Source organism: Pongo pygmaeus, chromosome 12 (genome assembly GCF_028885625.2).
Source record: "Pongo pygmaeus isolate AG05252 chromosome 12, NHGRI_mPonPyg2-v2.0_pri, whole genome shotgun sequence".
NCBI classification, from domain to species: domain Eukaryota; kingdom Metazoa; phylum Chordata; class Mammalia; order Primates; family Hominidae; genus Pongo; species Pongo pygmaeus.
In genome coordinates this window covers 91,229,425-91,255,535 of record NC_072385.2, presented here as the reverse complement: position 1 = coordinate 91,255,535, position 26,111 = coordinate 91,229,425, and the positions used below count along the sequence as shown (strand labels likewise).

Sequence of the window (26,111 nt, the reverse complement as noted above, 5' to 3'; positions counted from 1 at the left end):
TTAGAATAAATGAAAAGTACAGGTGCTCTTTGACATACAATGAAGTTAAATTCCAAAAAACTCATCATAAAATCAAAAAATCTTAAATTGAACCATCATAAATTAGGGACAGTCTATACTACTACAAGTAAGATGAAGGTACAAAATCAACTGTACAGCTATATCAGCAAAAGGCAGAAATTATAATTTTTAAAAAGGATATAATTAGCAATAGCAACATAAGTTATAAGGTACCTAGATATAAATCTAACAAAAGATATAAAATAATTTTTAGATGAAAATCATAAAACTTTATTGAAAGACATTAAAGAATAGTGGAGTAAGTGGAATTATATACTATGTTCATGGATAATAAAACTAAATAATGTAAAAATGCCAACTCTCAGGCTGGGCGCAGTGTCTCACGCCTGTAATCTCAGGACTTTGGGAGGCTGAGGCAAGTGGATCATGAGGTCAGGAGTTCAAGACCAACCTGGCCAAGATGGTGAAACCCCGTCTCTACTAAAAATACAAAAAAATTAGCTGGGCATGGTGGCAGGCACCTGTAATCTCAACTACTCCAGAGGCTGAGGCAGAGAATTGCTTGAACCTGGGAGGCGGAGGTTTCAGTGAGCCGAGATCATGCCACTGCACTACAGCCTGGGTGACACAGCAAGACTCCGTCTCAAAAAAAAAAAAAAAAAAAAAAAAGACAACTCTCCAAATCCATAAATTTAATGCAAAAAATTTTAGTGTAATGTGATCAAAATTCCCAAGAAGGGTTTACATGGTAATTAATAAGCTGATTATATTATTTCAGTAATTAAGACAGTATAGTGTTGATGCTGGAATTAATAGGATGGCGGGCCGGGCGTGGTGGCTCACACTTGTAATCCCAGCACTTTGGGAGGCCGAGGCAGCTGCATCACGAGGTCAGGAGTTGGAGACCAGCCTGGCCAACATGGGGAAACCCCGTCTCTACTAAAAATACAAAAATTAGCCAGGCGTGGTGGTGCGTGCCTGTAATCCCAGCTACTCAGGAGGCTGAGGCAGAAGAATTGCTTGAACCCAAGTGGCGGAGGTTGCAGAGAGCCAAGATCACGCCATTGCACACCAGCCTGGGTGACAGAGCAAGACTGTCTCAAAAAAAAAAAAAAAAAATAGGATAGTGAACCTAGAAGTAGATCCACATAACCACAGAAACAAGATAAATGGCAAATGAGGCTCTTCAGATTAGTGAAGTACATACTGGACTATTTTGTAGTGCTGAGGAAAGTGTTATCCACATGAATAAAATTAAATTCCTCACATAAATAATAATAGGTGGACTAAAGACTCAATCTGAAATGTAAAAGTTAAGTAAATTATTTATAAATATATTTAAAACTTTAAAGAAAATATAAAAGAATCTTTATGCTCTTGGAGACGATATTGGAAATTTTCTCAGATAAGTTAAAAATCACACTAATCATAAAGAAAAATTTGATAAATTTGTCTGCTAAAATGTACAGCTTCTTCCTTTTGCTGCCTGACTGCTGCCATTATGGGTCGCATGCATGCTCCCAGGAAGGGCCTGTCCCGGTTGGCTCTGCCCTATCACTGCAGCATCACCACTTGGCTGAAGTTGACATCTGATGAAATGAAGGAGATTTACAAACTGGCCAGCAAGGCCTGACTCCTTCACAAATCGGTGTGATCCGGAGAGACACATGGTGTTGCACAAGTACGTTTTGTGACAGGCAATAAAATCTTAAGAATTCTTAAGTCCAAAGGACTTGTTCCTGATCTCCCTGAAGATCTCTACCATTTAATTAAGAAAGCAGTTGCTGTTCAAAAGCATCTTGAGAGGAACAGAAAGGACGAGGATGCTAAATTCTGTCTGATTCTGATAGAGAGCTGGATTCACCATTTGGTTTGATATTATAAGACAAAGCGAGTCCTCCCTCCCAATTGGAAACATGAGTCATCCACAGCCTCTGTCCTGGTCGCATAAATTTGTCTATGTACTCATGCAATAAAATAATTGTTTAAATTTTTTTAAAATGTACAGATTCTATAAGCCCCAAAACACCATAAACAAAGTAAAAATACCAGCCACAGTCAGTAAGATATTTGCAGTCAGGCATTGTAGCTCACGCCTGTAATCCAGACACTTCAAGGTCAGTACAGGAGGACTGCAGGAGTTCAAGACCAGCCTGTGCAACATAGTAAGACCCTGTTTCTACAAATATTTTAAAATAAATAAAAGAAGATACTTGCAATACACAATCAGTACCTAGGATGTATAATCAACCATTAAGAAAAAGAAAAGTCAGGATCAAGCACGGTGGCTCACAACTGTAATCCCAGCACTTTGGGAGGCTGAGGCAGGCAGACGGCTTGAGCCCAGGAGTTTGAAACCAGCCTGGGCAACATAGTGGGACCCTGTCTCTACAAAAAAATACAAAAATTAGCCAGACATGGTGGCATATGTCTGTAGTCCCAGGTAGTCAGGAGGCTGACATGGGAGGCTGAGGCTGAGGCTGCCATGGTCACGTCACTGCACTCCAGCCTGGGCAACAGAGCAAGACCTTGTCTCAAAAAAAAAGAAGTGGGGGGCCAGGTGGCGTGGCTCTCACACCTGTAATCCCAGCACTTTGGGAGGCAAAAGTGGAAAGATCGCTTGAGGATCGAGACCAGCTTGGGCAACACAGTGAGATCCTAACTCTGCAAAAAATGTTTAAATTAGCCAGGCGTGGTGGTAAATGCCTGTAGCACCAGCTACTTGGAAAGCTGAGGCTAGAGGATCACTTGAGCCTAGGGCTTCAAGGCTGCAGTGAGCTATGATCGTGCCACTGCACTCCAGCCTGGGCAACAGAGTGAGATTGTCTCAAAAAAGTGTGTGTGTGTGTGTGTGCGTATATATATATATTCACACAAAAATTTGCACACAAATGTTTATAGCAGTCACAATAATCAAAAAGTAAAAACAATACAAATGTTCAACTGATTAATGGGTAAACAAAATGTTGCATAACCATACAATAGATTATTATCCAATCATAAAAGGAATAAAATACCACATGGATGAATCTTGATAATAAACTAAGTGAAAGCAGCCAGACACAAAAGGCTCCATGTTGTATAACTATATTCATATGAAATGTCCAGAATAGGCAAATCCATGGAGATACATAGCAGATGGTTGTCAGGGTATGTGAGGAGGGGGAACAGGGTGTGACTACTAACAAGTAGGTTTCTTTTTGGGGTGATGAAAACGTTCTGGAATAGTTATGATAGTTGTACAATGTAGTGCATACAAATAAAAACCACCAAATTGTATACTTGAAATGGTAAATTTTGTTACATGAATTATATCTCAATTTTTAAAAAAGGAATGAGCAATACAAACAACATGCAGATAAATGTTTTTAAACATCATGCTGATCAAAAGAAGCCAGACATGAGGCTGGGTACAGTGGCTCATGCCTGTAATCCCAGCACTTTGGGAGGCAGAGGCAGGAGAATTGCTTTAGCCCAGGAGGTTGAGGCTGCAGTGAGCCATGATTGCACCACTGCACTCCAGCCTAAGTGACACAGCGAGACCCTGTATCTCAAAAAAAAAAAAAAGAAAGAAAGAAAGAAAAAAGAAAAAAAGAAAAATATATTTCATATCTACCAGATTAGCAAAGTGTTAAAGTCTGACAACATGTAGAAATGGCAAGGATATTGAGCAACGGGACTTCTATTCACTACTGTTAAGAATATAAATCAGTAGAACTACTCTGGAGAGCTATTTAGCAACATCGAGGAGAGATGCACATACTTTTCAATACAGCAACTCCAATCCTAGGTAGATGCATTAAAGAAGGTCTCCTACATGTGCAATGAGACATGGACAAAACTATTCATTGCAGCACTACAGTAATAGCAAAATTTCTATGAACAAAAGAACAAATAAATCAATTCCTACTACATTATAGTTAAAATGCAAGGGCTACAGCCATAGAAATCAAACATGAACATGAAGTTGAACTAAAAAGGCAAGCTCTGGACTCCACTGATTATACCATTATAAAAACAGTTTACGCAAAACAATGCTATATTTTGTGTACATAATCATATATTAAATGTATTTTTAAGTACATGGGAATAACATCAAAGTCAAGAGAGTGCCACTTTCTGTGGGAAATGAAGGGATTTCAATGGGAAAGAGGCACTCAGTAAACTTCGACTGCATTTTTTTTTTTTTGAGACACGGACTCACGCCGTTACCCAGGCTGGAGTGCACTGGCACGATCTCGGCTCACTGCAACCTCTCTCTCCTGGGTTCCAGCGATTCTCCACCTCAGCCTCCCCAGTAGCTGGGACTACAGGCATGTGCCAACATGCCCGGCTAATTTTTGTATTTTTTGGTAAAGACAGGGTTTCACCACGTTGCGCAGGCTGGTCTCAAACTATTAGCCTCAGGTGATCTACCCGCCTTGGCCTCCCAAAGTGCTGGGATTACAGGCTCAACGATATATAGATATATCTAGATATCTCTAGATATCTAGATCTATCGATAGATATATGTACATATATGTGTATATATATATCTATAAATATATATATCTATATAGATCTATCGATAGATCTATATATATATAATTTTTTTTTTGAAACAGAGTCTCGCTCTGTCGCCCAGGCTGGAGTGCAGTGGCGCAATCTCGGCTCAGTGCAAGCTCCGCCTTCTGGGTCCACGCCATTCTCCTGCCTCAGCCTCCCAAATAGCTGGGACTATAGGCACCCACCACCACGCCCGGTTAATCTATTTTTACTAGAGACGGGGTTTCACCGTGTGAGCCCGGATGGTCTCCATCTCCTGACCTCGTGATCCACCCGCCTCGGCCTCCTAAAGTGCTGAGATTACAGGTGTGAGCCACCGCGTCCTGCCCTCAATGATATTTTTAATGTTTTATTTCTTTAATTGGGTAGTGGGTAAACAGGTGTTAATTGTGTTATCATCTATTGTTTTTTATATGCCTGAAAGACTTTATAATGACTTTTCTGCATAATTTCCTCTTCTACCTTTGTAAAGCATGTGTTTCTTTTTTTTTCTTTTTTGTTTTTTTGAGACAGTCTCACTCTGTCTCCCATGATGGAGTTCAGTGGCCCGATCTCGGCTCACTGCAACCTCCGCCTCCCAGGTTCAAGGGATTCTCCTGCCTCAGCCTCCTGAGTAACTGGGACTACAGGCACACACCACCATGCCTGACTAATTTTTGTATTTTTAGTAGAGATGGGTTTTCACCATGTTGGCCTGGCTGGTCTCAAACTCCTGACCTCAAGTGATCTGCCTGCCTCAGCCTCCCAAAGTGCTGGCATTACAGGAGTAAGCCACCATGCCTGGCTATAAAGCATGTGTTTCTTTTATTTCACAGATTGATTTGTTCTGCTTCTTAGGTTTTTGATAGATGTAGTCAAGAAAAACACATTTTGATTGGCATAAGGAATTCGGCTTTTAAATGCTTAAATTTTGCTTTATTTTCAACACTTATATTAGAAAAAAAAATCTTCTGAGCATTTGCTGTAATGACTTAGCACCAACATTTAAATAAATTATTCAGGTTAGGCCAGGTGCGGTGGCTCACGCCTGTAATCCCACCACTTTGGAAAGTAGAGGCAGCTGGATCACTTGAGGCCAGGAGTTTGAGACCAGCCTGGCCAACATGGTGAAACCCCGTCTCTACTAAAAATACAAAAATTAGCTGGGTGTGGTGGTACACACCTGCAGTCCCAGCTACTTGGGAGGCTGAGGCAGGAGAATCGCTTGAACCCGGGAGGCAGAGGTTGCAGTGAGCCGAGATCGCCCCTTGCTGACCATCCTTATCTTCTGACTCTTGGTGATGCTATTTTGATTTAGTGACCTAGAGCAGTGGGATCCCACAACCCTTGCTCTGGGCAACAGAGCAAGAGTTCATCTCAGCGTGAAAAAAAAAAACACTGTTCGGCCAGGCATGGTGGCTCATACCTGTAATCCCAGCACTTTGGGAGGCCGAGGTGGGCAGATCACTTGAGGTCAGGAGTTCAAGACCAGCCTGGCCAACGTGGTGAAACCCTGTCTCTACTAAAAATACAAAAATTAGCCGGGCATGGTGACGCGTGCCTATAATCCCAGCTACTCAGGAGGCTGAGGCACAAGAATTACTTGAACCCAGGAGGTGGAGGTTGCAGTGAGCCAAGATGGCACCACTGTGCTCTAGCCTGGTGACAGAGCAAGACTCCATCTCAAAAGAAAAAATAAATATATTTTTAAAATGGTTATGAATCCAAATATTATGTTTTGATATACCTACCAACTCTCATTTTAAAAAATACATCCTAATCTTTAACAGAAAATTTACGTTGCTACTTTTTCTCATATATTTCTATTCTGCTTCTCCCACTTAATTTTGCCCTGATATATTTTTTAAACATTTGTCAAATTTTATCAAATCTTACACTTAAGTTTTATGCACTACATTGTAATTTTCACCTAAAGATTTCTGTTGTAAAACGAACAAAAAGAAAATTAAATATGGACAAATTAAAGAGAACACATAAAGGGGAATTCTTTTGTTCTGATGAATCCTTTGAAAGCAATAGGTTTGGGAGGAGCCAGCCTGCCTTACTCCAGTGGCAGCTGACACAATGTACACGATTTCTGCAAACTAATCATAATTAGACCAAGCTACACAAGGGCAAGGAAGCCACCTTATTTCCTCTCTTCTCATCATTGTGTCCTTAGCACACAGTACACAGGTGTTCAGTATATTTGCTGAACAAACTTCTATAACCAAGGTTTAAAAGGACCTACTGTAATATATTTTTATACTTGAAATTTTGTAAACACCCATTACCTTTCTCTGCAACAACAAAAAATAGGCTTACAATTTAACTGTTTAAAATTTCCTGTGCTACTGGGTGCAGTGTAGTCTCAGCTACTTGACAGGCTGAGGCGGGAGGATAGCTTGAGCCAGGAGTTTGGTGCTTCAGTGAGTTATGATCACACCACTGTACTCCAGCCTGAGTGACAGAGCAAGCCTCTGTGTCTTTTTTTCTTTTTTTTTTTGAGATGGAGTCTCGCTCTGTCGCCCAGGCTGGAGGAGTACAGTGGTGCGATCTCAGCTCACTGCAACCTCCTTCTCCCAGGTTCAAGTGATTCTCGTGCCTCAGCCTCCCGGGTAGCTGGGATAAGAGGTGCACACCATTATACCTGGCTAATTTTTTTATTTTTTTGTAGACATGCGATTTCACCATGTTGGCCAGGCTGGTCTCAAATTCCTGGCCTCAAGTGATCTGCCCACCTCAGCCTCCCAAAGTTCTGGGATTACAGGCATGAGCTGCTGCGCCCGGTCTGAGACTCTGTCACTTTATTAAAAAAAAAAAAAAATTCCTGGGACTGTAAATTGCGTCAAATTTTTTCATCAAGTTACCACTCCAAGTATTAATAGGATGTAATTGATCAAAACATGAATATTACAAAATTCATTATAAAATTAATAAAATAGGGCCAAGCGCAGTGGCCCAGCCTGTAATCCCAGCACTTTAGGAGGCCAAGGTAGGTGGATCACCTGAGGTCAGGAATTTCTGAGACCAGCCTGACCAACATGGTGAAACCCCATCTCTACTAAAAATACAAAATTAGCCAGGAGTGGTGGCACATGCCTATAATCCCAGCTACTCGGGAGGCTGAGGCAGGAGAATCACTTGAAACCAGGAGGCAGAGGTTGCAATGAGCCAAGATTGCGCCATTGCACCCCAGCCTGGGCAACAAGAGTGAAATTCTGTCTCATATAATAATAATAATAATTAATAAGACATTAAAATTCTATTGAAACTATTTTTTTAATAAAGTAAGTACAGTTTTTTTTTTAATTTTTCAATTATTCATGTCTCTTTATCTGTTACAAATTTTACAACCAGGCCGGGCACAGTGACTCAAACCTGTTATCCCAGCACTTTGGGAAGCCAAGGTGGGAGGATCGCTTGAACTCAGGAGTTCGAGACCAGCCTGGGCAACATAGAGAAACCCACTCTCTACAAAAAAAAAATACAAAAAATTAGCCAGGCACAGTAGCACAGGCCTGGAATCTCAGCTACTTGAGAGGCTGAGGTGGGAGGATTGCCTGAGCCCAGGAGGTTGAGGCTGCAGTGGGCTGAGATCATGCCACTGTACTCCAGCCTGGACAACAGAGCGAGATCCTTCTCAATAAAAATTTCAAAAAACAAAAAATTTTGAGACAGAATCTTGCTCTGTCACCCAGGCTGGAGTGCAGTGGCGCGATCTCGGCTCACTGCAACTTCCGCCTCCTGGGTTCAAACGATTCTCTGGCCTCAGCCTCCCTAGTAGCTGGGATTACAGACATGTACTACCATGCTCAGCTAATTTTTATATTTTTAATAGAGACGGATTTTCGCCATGTTGGCCAGGCTGGTCTCGAACTCCTGACCTCAGGTGATCCGCCCACCTCAGCCTCCCAAAGTGCTGGGATTACAGGTGTGAGCCACCATGCCCAGACAAAATAAAACATTTTTAAAAAGCAAAGAACTGATAATCATATAACTTTGCAAAAGAATTTGTTGCCCATCATTAGAGTCATTTACTTTCTCACTTCTTCAAAAGTACTGCTTAAGGCCGGGCGTGGTGGCTCATGCCTGTAATCCCAGCACTTTGGGAGGCCGAGACGGGCAGATCACGAGGTCAGGAGATCGAGACCATCCTGGCTAACACAGTGAAACCCCGTCTCTACTAAAAAATACAAAAAAAAAAATTAGCCGGGCGTGGTGGCAGGCACCTGTAGTCCCAGCTGCTCGGGAGGCTGAGGCAGGAGAATGGCGTGAACCCGGGAGGTGGAGGCTGCAGGGAGCTGAGATTGATTGTGCCACTGCACTCCAGCCTGGGCGACAGAGCAAGGCTCCGTTTCAAAAAAAAAAAGTACTGCTTAAAAAAAAATACTTAGATCAAAAGGTTTCCAGTGACTGCTAAATACACTACTCTTCTGCTTAAAGGCAGAAAGGGATGATACATTAAAATATTTCAATACAAATTTTTCAATTTTATATATATGTGTATATATGTATATATATGTGTATATATGTGTATATATGTATATATATGTGTATATATGTATACATATGTATTATATGTGTATATATGTGTGTGTGTGTGTATATATATATATATATATATATTTTTTTTTTTTGAGACGGAGTCTTGCTGTGTCGCCCAGGCTGGAGTGCACTGGCGCAATCTCGGCTCACCGCAACCTCCGCCTCCCGGGTTCACGCCATTCTCCTGCCTCAGCCTCCCGAGTAGCTGGTCAATACAATATTTTTATTAAATATTTGTGTTGGGATTGGGCATGGTGGCTCAGGCTTGTAATCCCAGCACTTTGGGAGGCCGAGGTGGGCGGATCACCTGAGGTCAGGAGTTCGAGACTAGCCTGGCCAGCATGGCGAAAATCCGTCTCTATTAAAAATATAAAAATTAGCCGAGCATGGTAGTGCATGTCTGTAATCCCAGCTACTAGGGAGGCTGAGGCCAGAGAATCGTTTGAACCCAGGAGGCGGAAGTTGCAGTGAGCTGAGATCACGCCACTGCACTCCAGCCTGGGTGACAAAGCAAGACCCTGTCTCAAAAAATATATATATATTTTTTGAGTCATCTCTTTCACGGGCATCCCACAGGGTTTTATACCCTGACACAACACACCTTAGTAAGGTTCTGGATGAGTGAGAGGAGTGTTTTTCGTTTGTAAAGTGGGAGTTGGAATTGTGAAAGGAGAGCCTGGAGCCTTTACCACAGGCACGTTCTCAGGCCTACTTGTTTTACAGGTGTCCACATTGAAGTTGAGGACTTGGAAACTGGTTGCCTTTAAAACCATGGTTCTCAAACTTTGGGGCTCAGGACCCCTTTACACTCAACAACTCCTGAGGATCTAAAGGAGCTTTTGTTTTATGTAAATTACATCTATCAATATTTATCATATTATATATTAAACTAGAATTTTTTTTGAGATAGGGTCTCACTTTGTTGCCCAGCCTGGAGTGCAATGGCAGCTTCCTGGCTCACTGCATCCCCGACCTCCTGGGCTCAAGCAATTCTCCCACTTCAGCCTCCTGAGTAGCTGGGAGTAGAGTATATCACCATGCCTAGCAATTTTCTTAATTTGTAGAGAAGAGGTCTCACCATATTGCCCAGGCTGGTCTTGAACTCCTGGGCTCAAGTGATCCTCCCACCTAGGCCTCCCAAAGTGCTGGGATTACAGGTCTGAGTCACCACACCTGGCCTGTCAAAGACATTCTTAGGTAAAGCTTAAAAAAAAAAAAAAAATTGAGTACATGGTAGTAGAGGATATAAAAACTAACAGTTTGGTGTCACTCAAATGACATGACCTCAGAAGCCCTTCTGGGACACCCCAGGCTGTGTTAGTTCTGTCCCCCACCTGCATTCCCTTCCACAGCGGCACCATCTCATCTTCTCTCATGGATGGCTCTATGGCTACCTGAGGGCAAGGGTCCCGTCTTGGTTATGCCTCAAGAGTTACTGGGTAATATTAACACATACAACTCACTTCCTTTCTTAAAGTGTGTGTCCCAGTTTATTTCATATAAAATCATAAACTTTTAACACATTACTAAAACAGCTGTCCCTGATTTAACACAGGTTGAATATCTCTTCTAACATGCTTGGGACTAGAAGTATTTCAGAGTCTGAATTTTTTTTTTTTTTTTTTTTTTTTGGATTTTGGAGTATTTGCATAATACCACTTGAGTATCCCAAATTCAAAATCCAAAATACTCCAGTGAGCATTTCCTTTGAGTATCATGTCAGCATTAAAAAAGTTTCAGATTTTGGCATGTTTTGGATTTTCAGATTTGGGATGCTCAATCTGTGGGACCTATCTCCTGAATCCCAGTTTTGATCACCCATTGCCTCCCCAGCCACCAGATTTACTAAGTCAGAGTCAAGGATAGCTAAACTTTCTTTCTCTAGGATAGACACAAAGAATAAAGCACTTACTGGAACCCAGAAGTACCTTGCCATCTCACCATCAGCTCCAAGTAGTGAATCCTGGTATTTTCCAAGGTGGAGCTCAAGCATGAATATTGTCATATAAGCGTGGAATAGCCACACTTAGTGACTCACACCTGTAATCCCAACACTTTGGGAGGCCAAGGTGGGCAAATCCCTTGAGCTAGGGAGTTCGAGACCAGTTCTGGGCAACTGAGCAAAACCCCATCTCTACAAAAATTCAAAAAAATTAGCTGGGCATGGTGGTACATGCTTGTAGTCCCAGCTACTTGGGGGGCTGAGGTGGGAGGGTCGCTTGAGCTCAGTAGGTCGAGGCTGCAGTGAGCCAAGATAGCACCACTGCACTTCAGTCTGGGTGACAAAATGAGACCCTGTCTCAAAAAAAAAAAAAAGAAAAGAAAAACAAAGAAAAAAAGAGTGGTATAAATGAGGGTTAAGCATCTCTGAAATTAACACAAATCAGCCAGGCAGGGTGACTCACACCTGTAATCCCAGCACTTTGGGAGGCCAAGGCGGGCAAATCACTTGAGGCCAGGAGTTTGAGACCTGCCTGGGCAACATGGCGAAACCCTGTCTCTACTAAAAATAACAAAAATTAGCCAGGCGTATTGGTGCATGTCTGTAACCCCACCTACTCGGGAGACTGAGGCACAAGAATCGCTTGAACCCAGGAGATGGAGTTTGCAGTGAGCCGAGATTGCACCATTGCACTCCAGCCTGGGTGACAGAGCAAGACTCTGTCTCAAATTAGAAAACAGAAACAAACAAAAACACACACAGATAGTCCTTAACTTCTAAATACTTGATATCCCACACCAATCATAAAAGCCCCTGTTCTACCAGAACTATCATGATTCAATAATAAGTTCTAATTATTGTTCAGTACTTTGGGGAAATACAACACTCTGTAAGTCAGGACCTCAGGCACGCTCTTTCCCTAAGGCTGAGTTTGCAAGTTGGTTTTATGGCTCCCTATTCATGATGATGAATGGTGGTAAAGTGTTACGTCCAGACCTGGGTGGTACCACCATTCTAAACCAGGGGTTGGCAAAAGTCTCCTATAAAGGGCCAGATAGTAAATGTTTTAGGCTTTTCAGGCCATACAGTTTCTATTGCAACTACCCACCTCTGCCAAAGTAGTAGGAAAGCTGCCATAAACAATATGTAAAAGAATGAGTGTGGCTGTGTTCCAATAAAACTTTATTTATGGACACTAAAATGTGAATGTCATGTAGTGTTCACAAGTCATAAAATACTCTTCTTTCAATTTTTTTCAACATTTACAAAATGTAAAAACCATAACTACTCGTAAGGCTGAGACAGGAAGAGCCTTTAAAAGCTGAAGTTCAAGACCAGCCTAGGCAGCATATTGAGACCCCATCTTAAAAAAAAAAAAAAAAGTAAAATCGTTTTTTTTTTCTTTGAGATGGAGTCTTGCTCTGTTGCCCAGGCTAGAATGCAGTGGTGTGATCTTGGCTCACTGCAACCTCCACCTGGATTCAAGCAATTTTTCTGCCTCAGTCTCCCTAGTAGCTGGGATTACAGGCATGCACCACCACACCCAGCTAATTTTTGTATTTTTAGTAGAGACAGGGTTTCGCCATGTTGGCCAGGCTGGTCTCGAACTCCTGACCTCAGGTGATCTGCCCGCCTCAGCCTCCCAAACTGCTGGGATTTCAGGCGTGAGCCACCGCGCCTGGCCAAAATCCATTCTTACTTAGTTCAGGGGCTATACAAAAACCAGGCAGTGGGCCTGAGTTCGTCTGCAGGTTATAGTCTGCCCACCCCAGCTCCAGACTCCCACTGGTCCTGCAACAAAGTGTGTGGGGGATGAGTAGAGACCCTTGTCATACCATGAGGCCAGAGGCTCACTTGGCTGATTATAACAATATCTTTACCCAGAAAAAGGGAAACCCTGACACCACAGCCTGGATCAACAGGACCTTTAGCTGCCCGAACCCAGGACTCAAGGAAGTCCTTGACCATCCAGGAGAAACCAAATACCAGTACCAGAGGCTTCTGTGAGCTAGCCAAGAAACCCACCCTGCATCTCTTACTGCAGTTTTAACTGGCCTCACTGGCTCTACCCTTGCAGGACCCTGGAGTCTATACTCCACACGCAGACCAAAGTGATCTTTTAAAATTAAGCCAAATTCTCTCTTCTCCTCAAAACCCACATTCAGATATCAATCCAAAATCCTTACCAAATGGTGAAAAGAAAACAGTCAAACCTAAATCCTTTTAGTTGGTGCATCTATAAGGCGCTTCATGAGCTACACACCCCTGCCTTCCCCCCCATTCCCCACCATTTTCACCTCTCTGGGTTTCCTTCCTGTTGCTCCAATTGACCAAAGACATATCCGCCTCAGGGACTGGTTTGTGCTTCCTCTTCTCTATGCTTAAAACTCTTTCACCTAGCTATCTTCCCAGGTGCCTCCTGCATCCCTCCAGGACCCTATTCAGGCATCATCTATCACAGAGGCCTTTCCTAATCATGGCGCACACTTACACTCTGCACACCCCTTATTCTCACTTATTACTTCATAACACTTATCGCCCTCTGGGTTTTTCTTGTTGTTGTTTTTCTCTAATCCCATGAAAGACAACTTACATTGTGTTTTTTCTTTTGAGATGGGATCTCACTATGTTGCCCAGGCTGGCTTCAAACTCCTGGGCTCAAACAAACTGCCTGCCTCAGCCTCCCAAATAGCTGGGACTAGAGTGTTACGCACTGATTTATTAGAATAGGTGGTCATTGAAAGCAAGGACTTTGTTTTATTCACTGCTATATCCCCAACACCTAAAACAGTCCTAAATACATAGTCGGTGCTCAATAAATGTTTGTTGAATTTAATGAATACATGAATAGGGAGCCATAAAACCAACTTGCAATTGATTTTTAAAAATATAACCTACAGATCGGGCATAGTGGCTCATGCCTATAATCCCAACACTTTGGGAGGCCAAGGCAGGAGAATTGCTTGAGGCCAGAAGTTCAAGACCAGAATGGAAACACAGAGAGACCCTGTCTCTACAAAAAATTTAAAAATTAGCCAGGCAGTAGGCCGGGCGCAGTGGCTCACACCTGTAATCCCAGCACTTTGGGAGGCCAAGGTGGGTGGATCACGAGGTCAGGAGTTCGAGACCAGCCTAGCCAACATGGTGAAACCCTGTCTGTACTAAAAATACAAAAATTAGCTGGGCCTGGGCATGGTGGCGCATGCCTATAATCCCAGCTACTCGGGAGGCTGAGGCACAAGAATCGCTTGAACCCGGGAGGCTGAGGTTGCAGTGAGCTGAGATTGCACCACTGCACTCCAGCCTGGCAAACAGAGCAAGACTCCACCTCAAAACAAAAACAAAAACAAAAACATTGTGGATGGTGATGGTTGCACAATCTTGTAAATATCCCAAAAACCACTGAATTTTATGGTATGTGAATTATATCTCAATAAAGCTATTCTAGGCCAGGCACAGTGGCTCATGCCTGTAATCCCAACACTTTGGGAGACCGAGATACGTGGATCGCTCAAGTCCAGGGGTCCAAGACCAGCCCAGGCAATATAGCATGATCCCATCTCTACAAAAAATATAAAAATTAGCCGGGCATGGTGGTGTGTGCCTGTAGTCCCAGCTACTTGGGAGGCTACGGTGGGAGGATCGCCAGAGCCAGGGAGGCAGAGGTTGCATTGAAGGGAGATCGTACCACTGCACTCCAGCCTGGGTGACAGAGCAAGACCCTGTCTCAAAAAAAACAAAAATAAAAAAACAACTGTTCTATTTTTTAATTATGTTGTTTCCAGATGTTTGCTATTAAATGTGTTATTAATATAGAATCCTATTCATTACTAACTGCATATGATGACGGTCATTATTATCAATAAAGAATAGTTCTGACTTTCATATTTTAGAGGGAAATTTAGCAGTATCTATCAAAAAATGTTTAAAGCACAATCCTTTTAACTCAGCTATTTGCCACTTTGGAATTTTGCCTAAATAGATACTTACACCAATTTGCAAGGATATGCGGAAATGATCGTGCTCTGCGCCACTGTTTGCACTTTTGAAAAACTAGTATCAAACTAAACATTTCTCAGCAGAGTAGAGTGGGGGCATGGGAATCAGAGCCCAGGGCGCCACCGACTCACTGTGTGAGTCTGGACATATTGGATAAAGTACCTAAATCTCAGGCATAAAACTGGGTAACAGCACTACTTCATAGGACTGTAATGAGACTTAGACGACAAAACACATGTCAGTATTCAATAAATATTAACTGTTACAATCATTACTATTATTATCAGATGAGACATTTATTAAATGAATTATGGCCCATCCATGCAATGGAATGCTATATAAATATTTAAAGAATGAGGGAGATTTATAAGAACTAATATGAAAAGAGTTTCTTTTCTTTCTTTCTTTTCGAGACAGGGTCTTGCTCTGTCACCCAAGCTGGAGTGCAGTGCCGCGATCACGGCTCATTGCAGCCTCAACCTTCTAGGTTCAAGCGATCCTCCTACCTCAGACTCCTGAGTAGCTGGGATTACAGGAGCACGTCACCACACCAGGATAAATTTTGTAGAGATGGGATTTCGCCATGTTGCCCAGGCTAGTCTCGAACTCCTGAGCTCAAGCGATCCTCTCGCCTCAGGCCTCCTAAAGTGCTAGGACTACAGGCCTAAGCCCCTGCTCCTGGCATGAAAAGAGTTTCAAAATGTATCATTAAGTAAAAAAGGCCAATTGCTGAACAAGATCATAGAACAATCCCAATTATGTATTTAAAAGAGAAAATATGACCGGGTGCTGTGGCTCACACCTGTACTCCTAGCATTTTGGGAGGCCGAGGCGGGTGGATCACCTAAGGTCAGGAGTTCGAGACCAGCCTGGCCAACATGGTGAAACTCCATCTCTATTAAAAATACAAAAATTAGCTGGACATGGTGGTGCACGCCTGTAGTCCCAGCTACTGGGGAAGCTGAGGCAGGAGAATTGCTTGAACCAGGGAGGCGGAGGTTGCAGTGAGCCAAGATCGTGCCACTGCACTCCAGCCTGGCAAGAGAGCGATACTCCATCTGAAGAAAAAGTAAATAAATAAATAATAAAAGAGAAAATCTGTATGTGTATATGTATGTAATTGTATACATTTGCATGTACATGTTTGTATGTATACGCACACGTGTATATATGTTTATATGTGCATGGAAAGTTTCTCGAAGATACCCAGAAACTGGGTGGTGGGATTGAAGAGAGAGGGCAAGTTAACTTTTCATATTTTAACACTTTTTTTCCAATGAAGAAAGTTTTAATTTTACAAATATAAAAAGAGTAACGTTGAAAATAACTTGCTTACCAAAAGATAGGGAAAAAAGAAGCACTCTGGTTAGAGAAAGGGCATTGACAAAAGAAAGTTTCCACTGAATTCTAAAATTGGCAGCAGCCTGTACACATTAAAAGAAACAGTCTACTGTGAAAGAACAGAATTTAACTGAAGTTCTGGGTTATGTTCAATCCTATCAGAGATCTAGTAATTACTGACTGAAAATATCCACCTTATCTGCACAGTAAAAGCACTAAGACTTTCATCTTCAGTTTCAAATATTGCTTTTTATTTTTAAACTACTTAAAACCTATTGGATTTATATAGTATTGAACTGAAAGGCAATCGAAATAATATAATTGAAATTTAAATTTCCATCACCTGGTGTTTCATTTTGATCATTTAATTTTTTTAACTGAGGATTAAAATAACACAAGAAATTTTAACATTTTAAAAATCTCCTCAAATTCTCACCACCACAACACAAAGCAATACCAATTAAAGATCAAAATTCCAACATGAAGCAACTTTTAGAAAAAAATTTCTAAAGAGCAGATCAAAATTATAGCAAGACTTTGCCTGCTAAAGAGCTTTAAAACTCAAACAAGAACACTTCAGCTGAGATTGACTGAGGGGAAAAAGTCTATAGGCAAAAGGGACCAAAAAACAAAAGGGGCCACTACTTTATGTCTGACCTTTCAGAAGTCACAACTCCTCAAACGCTGCCAGCAAAGAGCATCTTTTTTTTTTTTTTTTAAGACGGAGTCTCACTCTGTCACCCAGGCTGGAGTGCAGTGGTGCGATCTCGGCTCACTGCAAGCTCTGCCTCCTGGGTTCACGCCATTCTCCCACCTCAGCCTCCCGAGTAGCTCAGACTACAGGCGCCTGCCACCATGCCTAGCTAATTTTGCTTTTGTATTTTTAGCAGAGACGGGGTTTCACCGTGTTAGCCAGAATAGTCTCGATCTCCTGACCTCATGATCCGCCCGCCTCGGCCTTCCAAAGTGCTGGGATTACAGGCATGAGCCACTGCGCCCGGCAAATGCTTAGTCATTTTAAAAAACAACTTGTCTATATGTTAAAATGCGAAAAAGAACATTAATCTCCTTGGAAGTCTCAGAATAATACTCAGCTGTTACTAGAAGGCAAACTGCCTGAAAAATCTAGTTTATCTTAATAATCAGATAAAACATTAAGAACATCACCATTCTAAGATTAATTCATTACTAGAATTGTTTATCAAGGGAGACTGTGAGTGTGTTCACTATTATCTTTAACAGGTGAGACAGTCCTCTCAATGAGGACTAAACTCAGTTGTAAAGTAAGGAAAGACATCTATGCTCCTTCTCCTACCAACATGCTGGAGATCCCTCTCCAGAGTCTCCTCCCCACAATATCCCCAAATGGGAAGCAGATCCTGTAGAAAAAGAACTGGATTCAGGCTTACTGTGTGTGAGCCAAAGTAGTCAAGCGAGAGGGACTCCAATGCCTGTGGGCCCTAGCACAGCTTCACACAATAAATATCTCACACACTCTCCTAGTCCTGGTAGATGAGCTGTCATTAATGACATAATAACACCCAGAGAATTCACCTGAATCCAGTCACTTCTCACCGTCTCCACTGCTATTCCCTTAGATCAAGGTCCATATGCTCTCAGGTGCCAGGTCTCTCTCCACATCTGCTGTTGACTCTCCCTTCATTTTCTACCTAGTGGTGTTTATAAAACACATATCATAGCTTTCCTCTGCTTAAAACCTTCCAAAGACCTCCCTGTCACACTTGGAAGAAAATCCAAACTCCTTCCCATGGCACACAGGCCCTGCCTGATAGGCCCCATTGCCCTCCAACCTCATCTACCCTTGGACAAAACTACAGCCCACATGAGCCTTCCTTCTGTCCTGTAGACAAGCCCAGCCCATTGCCATCTCAGTGGCATCTTTGCATTAGCTGCTCCCTCTACCCAGAACACTCTTCTCACTCAACTCACGTCACCTTTCACAATCTGAAATTCTTATCTGCTTACCGTGCTGTCTGCTACTATCACCACTAACTGCCCAGCTCCATGACAGCAGGAACCCTTTGTAGGAACCTCTGTGCCCATACTGTCTGGCACAGCACCTGGCACAATCACAGGAGCTCAAGAGTTGATGAATGGTTAGAATTCACAATTATTGGTCAGGCACGGTGGCTCACTCCTGCAATCCCAGCACTTTGGGAGGCCGAGGTAGGTGGATCACGAGGTCAGGAGTTTAAGACCAGCCTGGCCAATGTGGTGAAACCCCATCTCTACTAAAAATACAAAAATTAGCCGGGCGTGGTGGCGGATACCTGTAATCCCAGCTAGTTGGGAGGCTGAGACAGAAGAATCGCTTGAACCCAGGAGGCAGAGGTTGCAGTGAGCTGAGATAGTGCCACTGCACTCCAGCCTGGGTGACAGAGCAAGACTCTGTTTCAAAAAAAAAAAAAAAAAAAAAAGAATTCACAATTTTTTTTAATCATTATGCATTTTTTCTCAACAAATAGTGAAAGTGCAGCTACTATGTTTTAGGCAATTGTAGTTGTCTTTTTATGGGGTCCTAAATTAGAAAACAAAGTATTTGCAACTAATATCATAAAAAGAGCTAATTTCTTTTTTTTTTTTTTTTTAGATGGAGTCTTGCTCTGTCACTCAGGCTGGAACGCAGTGGCGTGAGCTCAGCTCACTGCAACCTTAATATTATTTTTAATCTTCAAACTAAGAAAATCATTGACAAAATGAGAAAAAGGTATAAATATCTCATTTTTAAAAGCAAGATGAATGACTCCTCAATATATGTAAAGATGCAAAATCTTGCTCAAAATAAAACAAAACTACTGGATACCATTTTTCACTTTTCAGCATAGTAAAGATCAAATACTTTGTAGAGTATGCAGAAACATGCTCTCTCCTTTATTGCTGGTGGGAGCATAAATTGATACAGTACAATCTTTTTGGAGAGTAGTTTGGAATTATCTGTGAAAATTACAAGTGCATATCTCCTTTGACCCAGTGATTTAACTCTCAGGAATGTATCCTATGGATATACCTGCATAAAAGAAATAAAATATACATGAACAGGATAATCACTGCAGCATTTACTACAGACAAGAAACGACATGAATGTATAGTGACTATGGGCCATCTCTACAGTAGAATACTACGAAGCTGCAGAATCAGGGAGCTCTTTATAGACTCACATGGAATGATCTACATGACACATTGCTAGTTAAAAAGCACGTTTCAGGACAGTGTGTATTACACTGGATTTCTGGCTTTTGTAAATATATATAATGTACTTACAAATATATAAAATGTCTCTGAAATGACAAACCAAAAACTAGTAACTTTGGTTGCATCTAGGGAAAAGAACTGAATGGCTGGAAGAATGGAGAAAGGCTTAGTTTTATAGCTTTTAGATTTTGAACCGTTTTTATATGATTATTAACCATCTAAAACAAATCAATTTAAAAGGATTTTCCTCATACATAAAAAGTTCTAAAATATTGCTTTGGAAGACCTAAGATTTCTTCCAAACTTTAGATTGTGCACTGTGCCAAAATTTCGGAGGTTCATAAAAGTAAACCATACCCTTATCTTTATTCCTTTCGTACCATTAAGTACTTGATAAATAATTGTTCCTTGATTTTTTTATTGTTTTGTTTTGAGACAGGGTCTCCCTGCTGCCTAGGCTGGAGTGCAGTTGCTGAATCATAGTTCACTGCAGCCTTCAACTCCTGGGCTCAGGTGATCCTCCCACCTCAGCCTCTGGAGTAGCTGGGACTACAGGCTGTTTCCTGATAGACGTTTTTCATTTTCTTTTCTTTTTTTTTTTTTTGAGACTCAGTCTCACTTTATCGCCCAGGCTGGAGTGCAGTAGCGTGATCTCGGCTCGCTGCAACCTCCACCTCCCAGGTTCAAGTGATTCTCCTGCCTCAGCCTCCCGAGTAGCTGGGATTACAGTCACCCACCACCACGCTCAGCTAATTTTTGTATTTTTAGTAGAGACGGGGTTTCACCATTTTGGCCTGGCTGGTCTCGAACTCCTGACCTCATGTGATCCGCCTGCCTCGGCCTCCCAAAGTGCTGGAATTACAGGTGTGAGCCACCATGCCTGGCCCCAAACAGCATTTTAAACTATGCAACAGAAGATATAGTTCTGGAAGGTTATATTTTGAAATGTTATATAAACAATAGATATTTATGGTGCCTGAATAGCAATTTTTGCGGTAGTGGAGAAATGACAACTCTGGCAAGTACTAAGAATTATTTCCTAGTATTTCAGCTGGGCACAGTGGCTCACACCTGTAATCCCAACACTTTGGGAGGCCAAGGTGGTAGGATTGCTTGAAGCCAGGAGTTCAAGACAGACCTGGGCAACATAGTAAGACCCCATATTGAACTCCTGACCTTGTGATCTGCCCACCACGGCCTCCCAAAGTGCTGGGATTACAGGCGTGAGCCACCATGCCTGGCCTGTGAGACTCCATGTCTACAAAAAATGTTCTTAATTCACTGGGAGTGGTAGCTCATGCCTGTGGTCCCAGCTACTCCAGAGGCTGAGGTGGGAAAATCACCTGACTCCAGGAGTTCCAGGCTGCACTGGGCTTGATCGCACCACTGCACTCCGGCCTGGGTGACAGAGTGAGATCTCTTCTCAATCAATCAACAAAAATACAAAATAAAAGATGTTTTAATAACAAATAGTATAAGAGAATTTACCTGCCTTCTAGGACTTTTTATCTAATCCAGCTTAGGAGCCAGGATATGTTTACAAGAAAATATAACCATCATGCTAAGAAGGATATCACAGATGCCAAATAAATAGTACAAATAAGCAATTCCTTAAGGAGTTCAGGAGGAAACATCACATCTACTAGGGTAATCAGTAAATGCTTCAAGAGAGGAATAGAATCTGAATTGGGCTTGATGAATAATCCAATTTCAGCAGGCTAGGCATTGCACAGTAAGGGACATTTGAGTGGCTCAGGAAGAAGTAAGCAGGCCAGGCTGGACAAATGAAGACTGCAAGTGGCAGGGGATACTCTTAACTCCTGGAAAGTCCACTTCATCAGTCCCTGATGCCTGTGCCCTTCCAATGCCCTGGATTAATTTTGACTCTTCCTGGTATTTTCCAGAGTTGTCATTTCTCCTCCATTTCTCCACCACCACAAAGCCATCCGAGCTCTCATCCCCTCCCTCTGGGAAGATCTCCAACTCATCTTCCTGTGTACAATCTTCCCTCTCTCCAAATCACAGAACACATGCACCACATGTACTACTTTATATGCACAACCCATTTACCCCAAACACAAAACTGGCTAATGGCTAGCCACTGCCTGCGAAATAACATTATTCTCCCTGGAATTCAAGGCCTTCTATCATCTGCTCTCTATCCACCTCTCACTCTATCACTGGACTCAAGCTTCCATAAACATCATATACAAGTTTCTTGCCCATGATGTTCCTTTTATCTTAAAAAATCTCTTTTATTTTGTTCCTAGGCAGGGCACACATGGTTGTACAGGTTGCATTAACTAGAATTTATATAAATGACACTCCCTGGCCAGGCGCGGTGGCTCACGCCTGTAGTCCCAACACTTTGGAAGGCTGACACGGGTGGATCACCTGAGGTCAGGAGTTCGAGACCAGCCTGACCAACATGGAGAAACCCCATCTCTACTAAAAATGCAAAAAATAAAATAAAATAAAATAAATGACACTCCCTGCTAGTTTGGGCAGTGCACAACCTCTGCAACCTTCCAACCATGGTTTGTTTCCATCCTCCACCACCTTGAAGGCCTTCTCCAAACAACGGAACTCTCAGAGATCAATTGTGCCTCTGATTCCTACACCACCAACTTGACACCAGCTTTTCTTTACAACGAGAAGTTACAATATTTGGAACACCAGCAGTGCCTTGAACATAACAGATACTCAAAAGATGTTAGCAAACTATGATGGAGTAAGTCAAGAACGGCAGGTTGTCATCAAACTGTAAAGAGCCTTGAAGGCCAAGAAAGAAGTTTTGGCTTTATTTGGCAGATGCAAAATATGGTCAAATAATGAGAATCATGTTTTAGAAAGACTAATTTCAGCAACCACAAGCAAGCAGGGTTTTACCGACTATACTTAAAGTGACAGGTTAAGGGCCCTCTCTTGTTGAAGGGCAGAGGGGAGCTTCTTCTGTAATGAGCAGCATCCTCATTCAGCCATCCTGCAGTTTATCTGTTTGGGATTGCAGATATTGGTTTTCATATACCTACACTCAGAGAGTGAAGCTAAAACTGGGCCATTAAGCCAAGAAAAACATGCTTTTGCCTGAAATATCTAAGTATCTAGGAAACAGCTCTGACTTGAATAATTATACACATACATAAAATACATATACACAAATAAGCATCACTTTTCTCCCTTCACTTCTTTTGCAGTCTCCCTCTTTTCCATCTCTGTCTTCCCTTTTTTGTTTGTGTTTCTCTCCTTAAAATTACTACGCATTTCTCTCATTTCTTTACAAATGCTTTACATTAATGATCTCCATATGGCCCTTTCCCTCTCCCAAAACACCCTCCATCCCCCTAAGATTATATTTGAGGTATTTTACGGGTTTTGCTCATATACTGGTTCAGTCAACTCCCTCATTACCTGTACTAATAATAATTCAATTCTCCTGTTTCCTTTGCTAATGTAGCTCAAACCTTCACTAACCTTAGAATTCTACAGTTACTAGAGAATCAAAATTGCAAGTCCATTTTCCTAAAGCCCTCAAAAAAAAAGGCATTTATGTATTTAGGTAAAAAATTAATTTCATTGTATTGTTGGAGAACCAAATAAGTAACTCTTATCTGTAAATTCAAAACTGTCAGAACCTAATTCACTAAACAAAATGAGTTTCCTAATGAATTTCCTTTCAAAGCATGTATCTTCGATTTCAAGCCAAGAAGAAATAATAGACTCCGTGGTACTAGACAATTTTATTTACTTCTTAGATTTGTATAAAAATCCTAACTCCCTACAGGAAGAATATTATGTAAAAGTAATCCACTGCAATAGCAAGGCCGCCGTTCCGAACATGTACATGTCTATCAGTAAAAGATGACAGGGCACAACCTTACATTTAAAAAATGAATGGAAGGAGGATCTTAAGACAGTGTCAAACAGATAAACTATAATATGCAGTTTGGGTTTTCTGCCCCAAAAAGCTGTCTTCTTTGAAAGTCCACCCTTAGTCTGCTTATTCCTCCCACTGAATATGCTCACTTGTACTAAAAACAGGAAAGTGCTATCACCACTTCAAGGTAAGACAGTCTAAGAAAAGACTGCAATATTTTCCCATTCATCCTAGTAAAGTGGAAAAAAAAACTTACCCAAATACTGTTTTCTGGATTTAGGACAGTTTAGATTTTTCTCTGCTCTCAAGGTAATGGTTTTTTCCCTTCCCATACCATAGACCCTCTGAAAGTCGCAGTGTGGATCTTTGATACCAAACGGTGGACAAGAGGTTTGCTAACTCCATGCTTTGTAGGAAAAGGGGGGAGAAAAGGGCACAGACATCCATTATTTAGTCTATCGGTAAATTAACCTGCTTTATAACAATTCCATTACAGCACATAGTATGCCGGGGGCAGAGGGTATAGCATGTGTGGAGAGTGCACATTTCACCACAACAAGAATCCATCTTTCCAAACACTGCCAAAAATTGCCAAATACTTCAAACTGCGCTTAGTTCAAGGCTTAATTGTTGAACCCTAACAATGAAAGTTCAGAAAAATATAATTAGCAGGTTGCTCTCTGCGCAAAAGTAAACTACAAACAGGGGACATTTGTCTATCTCTACACGCCCCTCCCCATGCCTGAGGATTTCGCCCTCAAGAGGTGCGTCTAGTGTAAGGGCCAGACCCCGCTGGTGCCCCGGACAACGGGGTGGGAGTGGGGACCGACCCGTCCCATAGTTGGCCGCGCACCCCGCTGGCTCGGTCGACCGGAGGCGGACAGGACGGAGACAGGACGGATGGACGGGACGGACAGACGCGACAGGACGGACGGGACGGGCAGAGAAGCAGTGCGTCCTACCCGGAGGGCTCCCTCCCAGGGCCGGCGGAGTACCTGCTCCGGTCATCCAGGCTGCGGTTGTCGGCGGCTGCGTTGCGCCAGTCGGGCAACGTGCTGGCGCACAGCACCACCATGGACACGATCACGAACACCACCGACACGCTGGCCAGGATCTGCGCGGCCAGCGACGACGTGGGCTCCTCGAAGGTCCGCCGCATGCGCTCCAGCCAGCGCCTGGAGGGAGCCGCCTCGGCCCCGCTGGGGCGCGCCTCGTCGCGGCCCAGCACGCCCGGCTCGTCGGCCGAGTAGAAGGTGTAGGTGTCGGACATGCGGTCGTCGAGGCGGCGCTGGCAGCAGTACTCCAGGTGCGCGCCCTCCAGGCCCCAGTAGATCATCTCGTTGTAGAAGGAGAGCTCGCACATCCGCGGCGCGAAGCGCAGCTTGCCGTGGCCGCGCACGTAGAGCAGGATGAAGCCGAAGGCCTCCGAGTGCCGGTCGAAGAAGTACTCGTTGCGCTCGCGGTCGTAGTCGTCGCACACCTCGAGCACGTCGCGCTCGGAGCGGCAGCCGTGCAGCCGGCTCACGCGGCGCAGCGGGAAGTCCTTCAGCAGCTCCCGGGACAGCGAGTACCGGGCGCCGCCCACGTTCAGCACCACCGAGGCCGCCCCGCTGCGCCCGAAGGTCATGGCTGGCCGCCCGGGGGACTTTCGGCCCGAGGGCCCCGCTGCAGCCCCCCACCCCAAGCCGCCACGCGGGGCCTGCCTGCCTGTGGCTGACGGGGGAGCGCGCCGTCGGGGCCCGCGCTCCCTCGGGGCTTCGCTCCTGCCCTCCGCTGGCCCGGGGGTCCCTGGGCTCGAGTATCTCCGGCGCTGCTAGCAGCGCGCCCTCCGCCCGGCGGTACCTGCGGGTGGCCGGGGAGTCCTCGCCGGCGCCAGCGCTGCGCCCCACCGGCTGGAAACGCGGCTGTGTCCGCGCCGCCGCCCCTCGCGCCCGAGGGCTGCCCACACCGAGGCCGCGGTGCCCTCTCCCAGGCCGCGGCGCCGACCCCCTGAGGGGTGCGGGCGCCGAATGGAGGCGCCGGGGCGGGATAGCTCCCCGTCTCCGGCGCTCCCTGCGGCCGCGAATCCGGCGGCCGCCCCGCCGCCGTCCAGAGGCGAGAGGCAAAGTGAGCGGGTTCGGAGGCGGCGAGGAGCCGGCTCGCGGCGGCGGGGGCGGGGCCTCTGTGCCGTCCTCCTCCTCGCCCGCCGGCTCCGCGCGCGCCGCTCACCTCCCTCCGCGCCGCCCTCCGCTTCCCGCCCGCGCCCGCACCTCCCCGGCTTGCTCGGGCTGGGATTCCCGGGCGCCCCGCCCTGGACCTCGGGCTCCCCGCCTCGTGACGCCGTCCTGCCCCTCCGCTCCCGCCCGTAGTGGCGAGGAGGGGTCCGCAGGGCGGGGGAGCGGGGAGCCCAGCGGCTGGGATGCCTGCTCCCGCGTCCTGCCCTGGGCCATCGGGATGACTTGGGCAGTCCCCAGGGGCCCTTTTAACAGCCCTGGTTCAAAGCCCAGTGTGGACTCGGGTGCGGGGACAGACGTCGTTTGGAGAGCTTTTCCCAGAAACTGTCCGGAGCCCAGCTCGGGTTCTGACATCGCCCCTAAGGATTTCTCAGGGAAGGCATCCCAGCCACGGCTTTTCCTGCCGACTTTGCTCTTCCTACCGCCGCGCGGG

General features: G+C 44.2%; 1 protein-coding gene and 1 pseudogene across 2 annotated transcripts in view; one reads left to right on the top strand and one right to left on the bottom strand.

Annotated features, from left to right (window-relative positions):
- KCNG3 (potassium voltage-gated channel modifier subfamily G member 3) overlaps nt 1-25,573 on the bottom strand; it is a 51,894-nt gene extending 26,321 nt beyond the window's left edge. Inside the window, exon 1 of one of the 2 annotated variants that reach the window (XM_054475178.1) lies at nt 24,428-25,573. In XM_054475178.1, the coding sequence (XP_054331153.1) occupies nt 24,428-25,092 (665 nt within the window). In that variant the 5' untranslated portion in view covers nt 25,093-25,573. The remainder of the gene's footprint in view (nt 1-24,427) is intronic. The other variant, XM_054475179.1, reaches the window with a different exon arrangement.
- On the top strand, nt 1,523-1,972 carry LOC129030179 (small ribosomal subunit protein uS15-like; annotated as a pseudogene).
- Nucleotides 25,574-26,111: the final 538 nt, after the last annotated feature.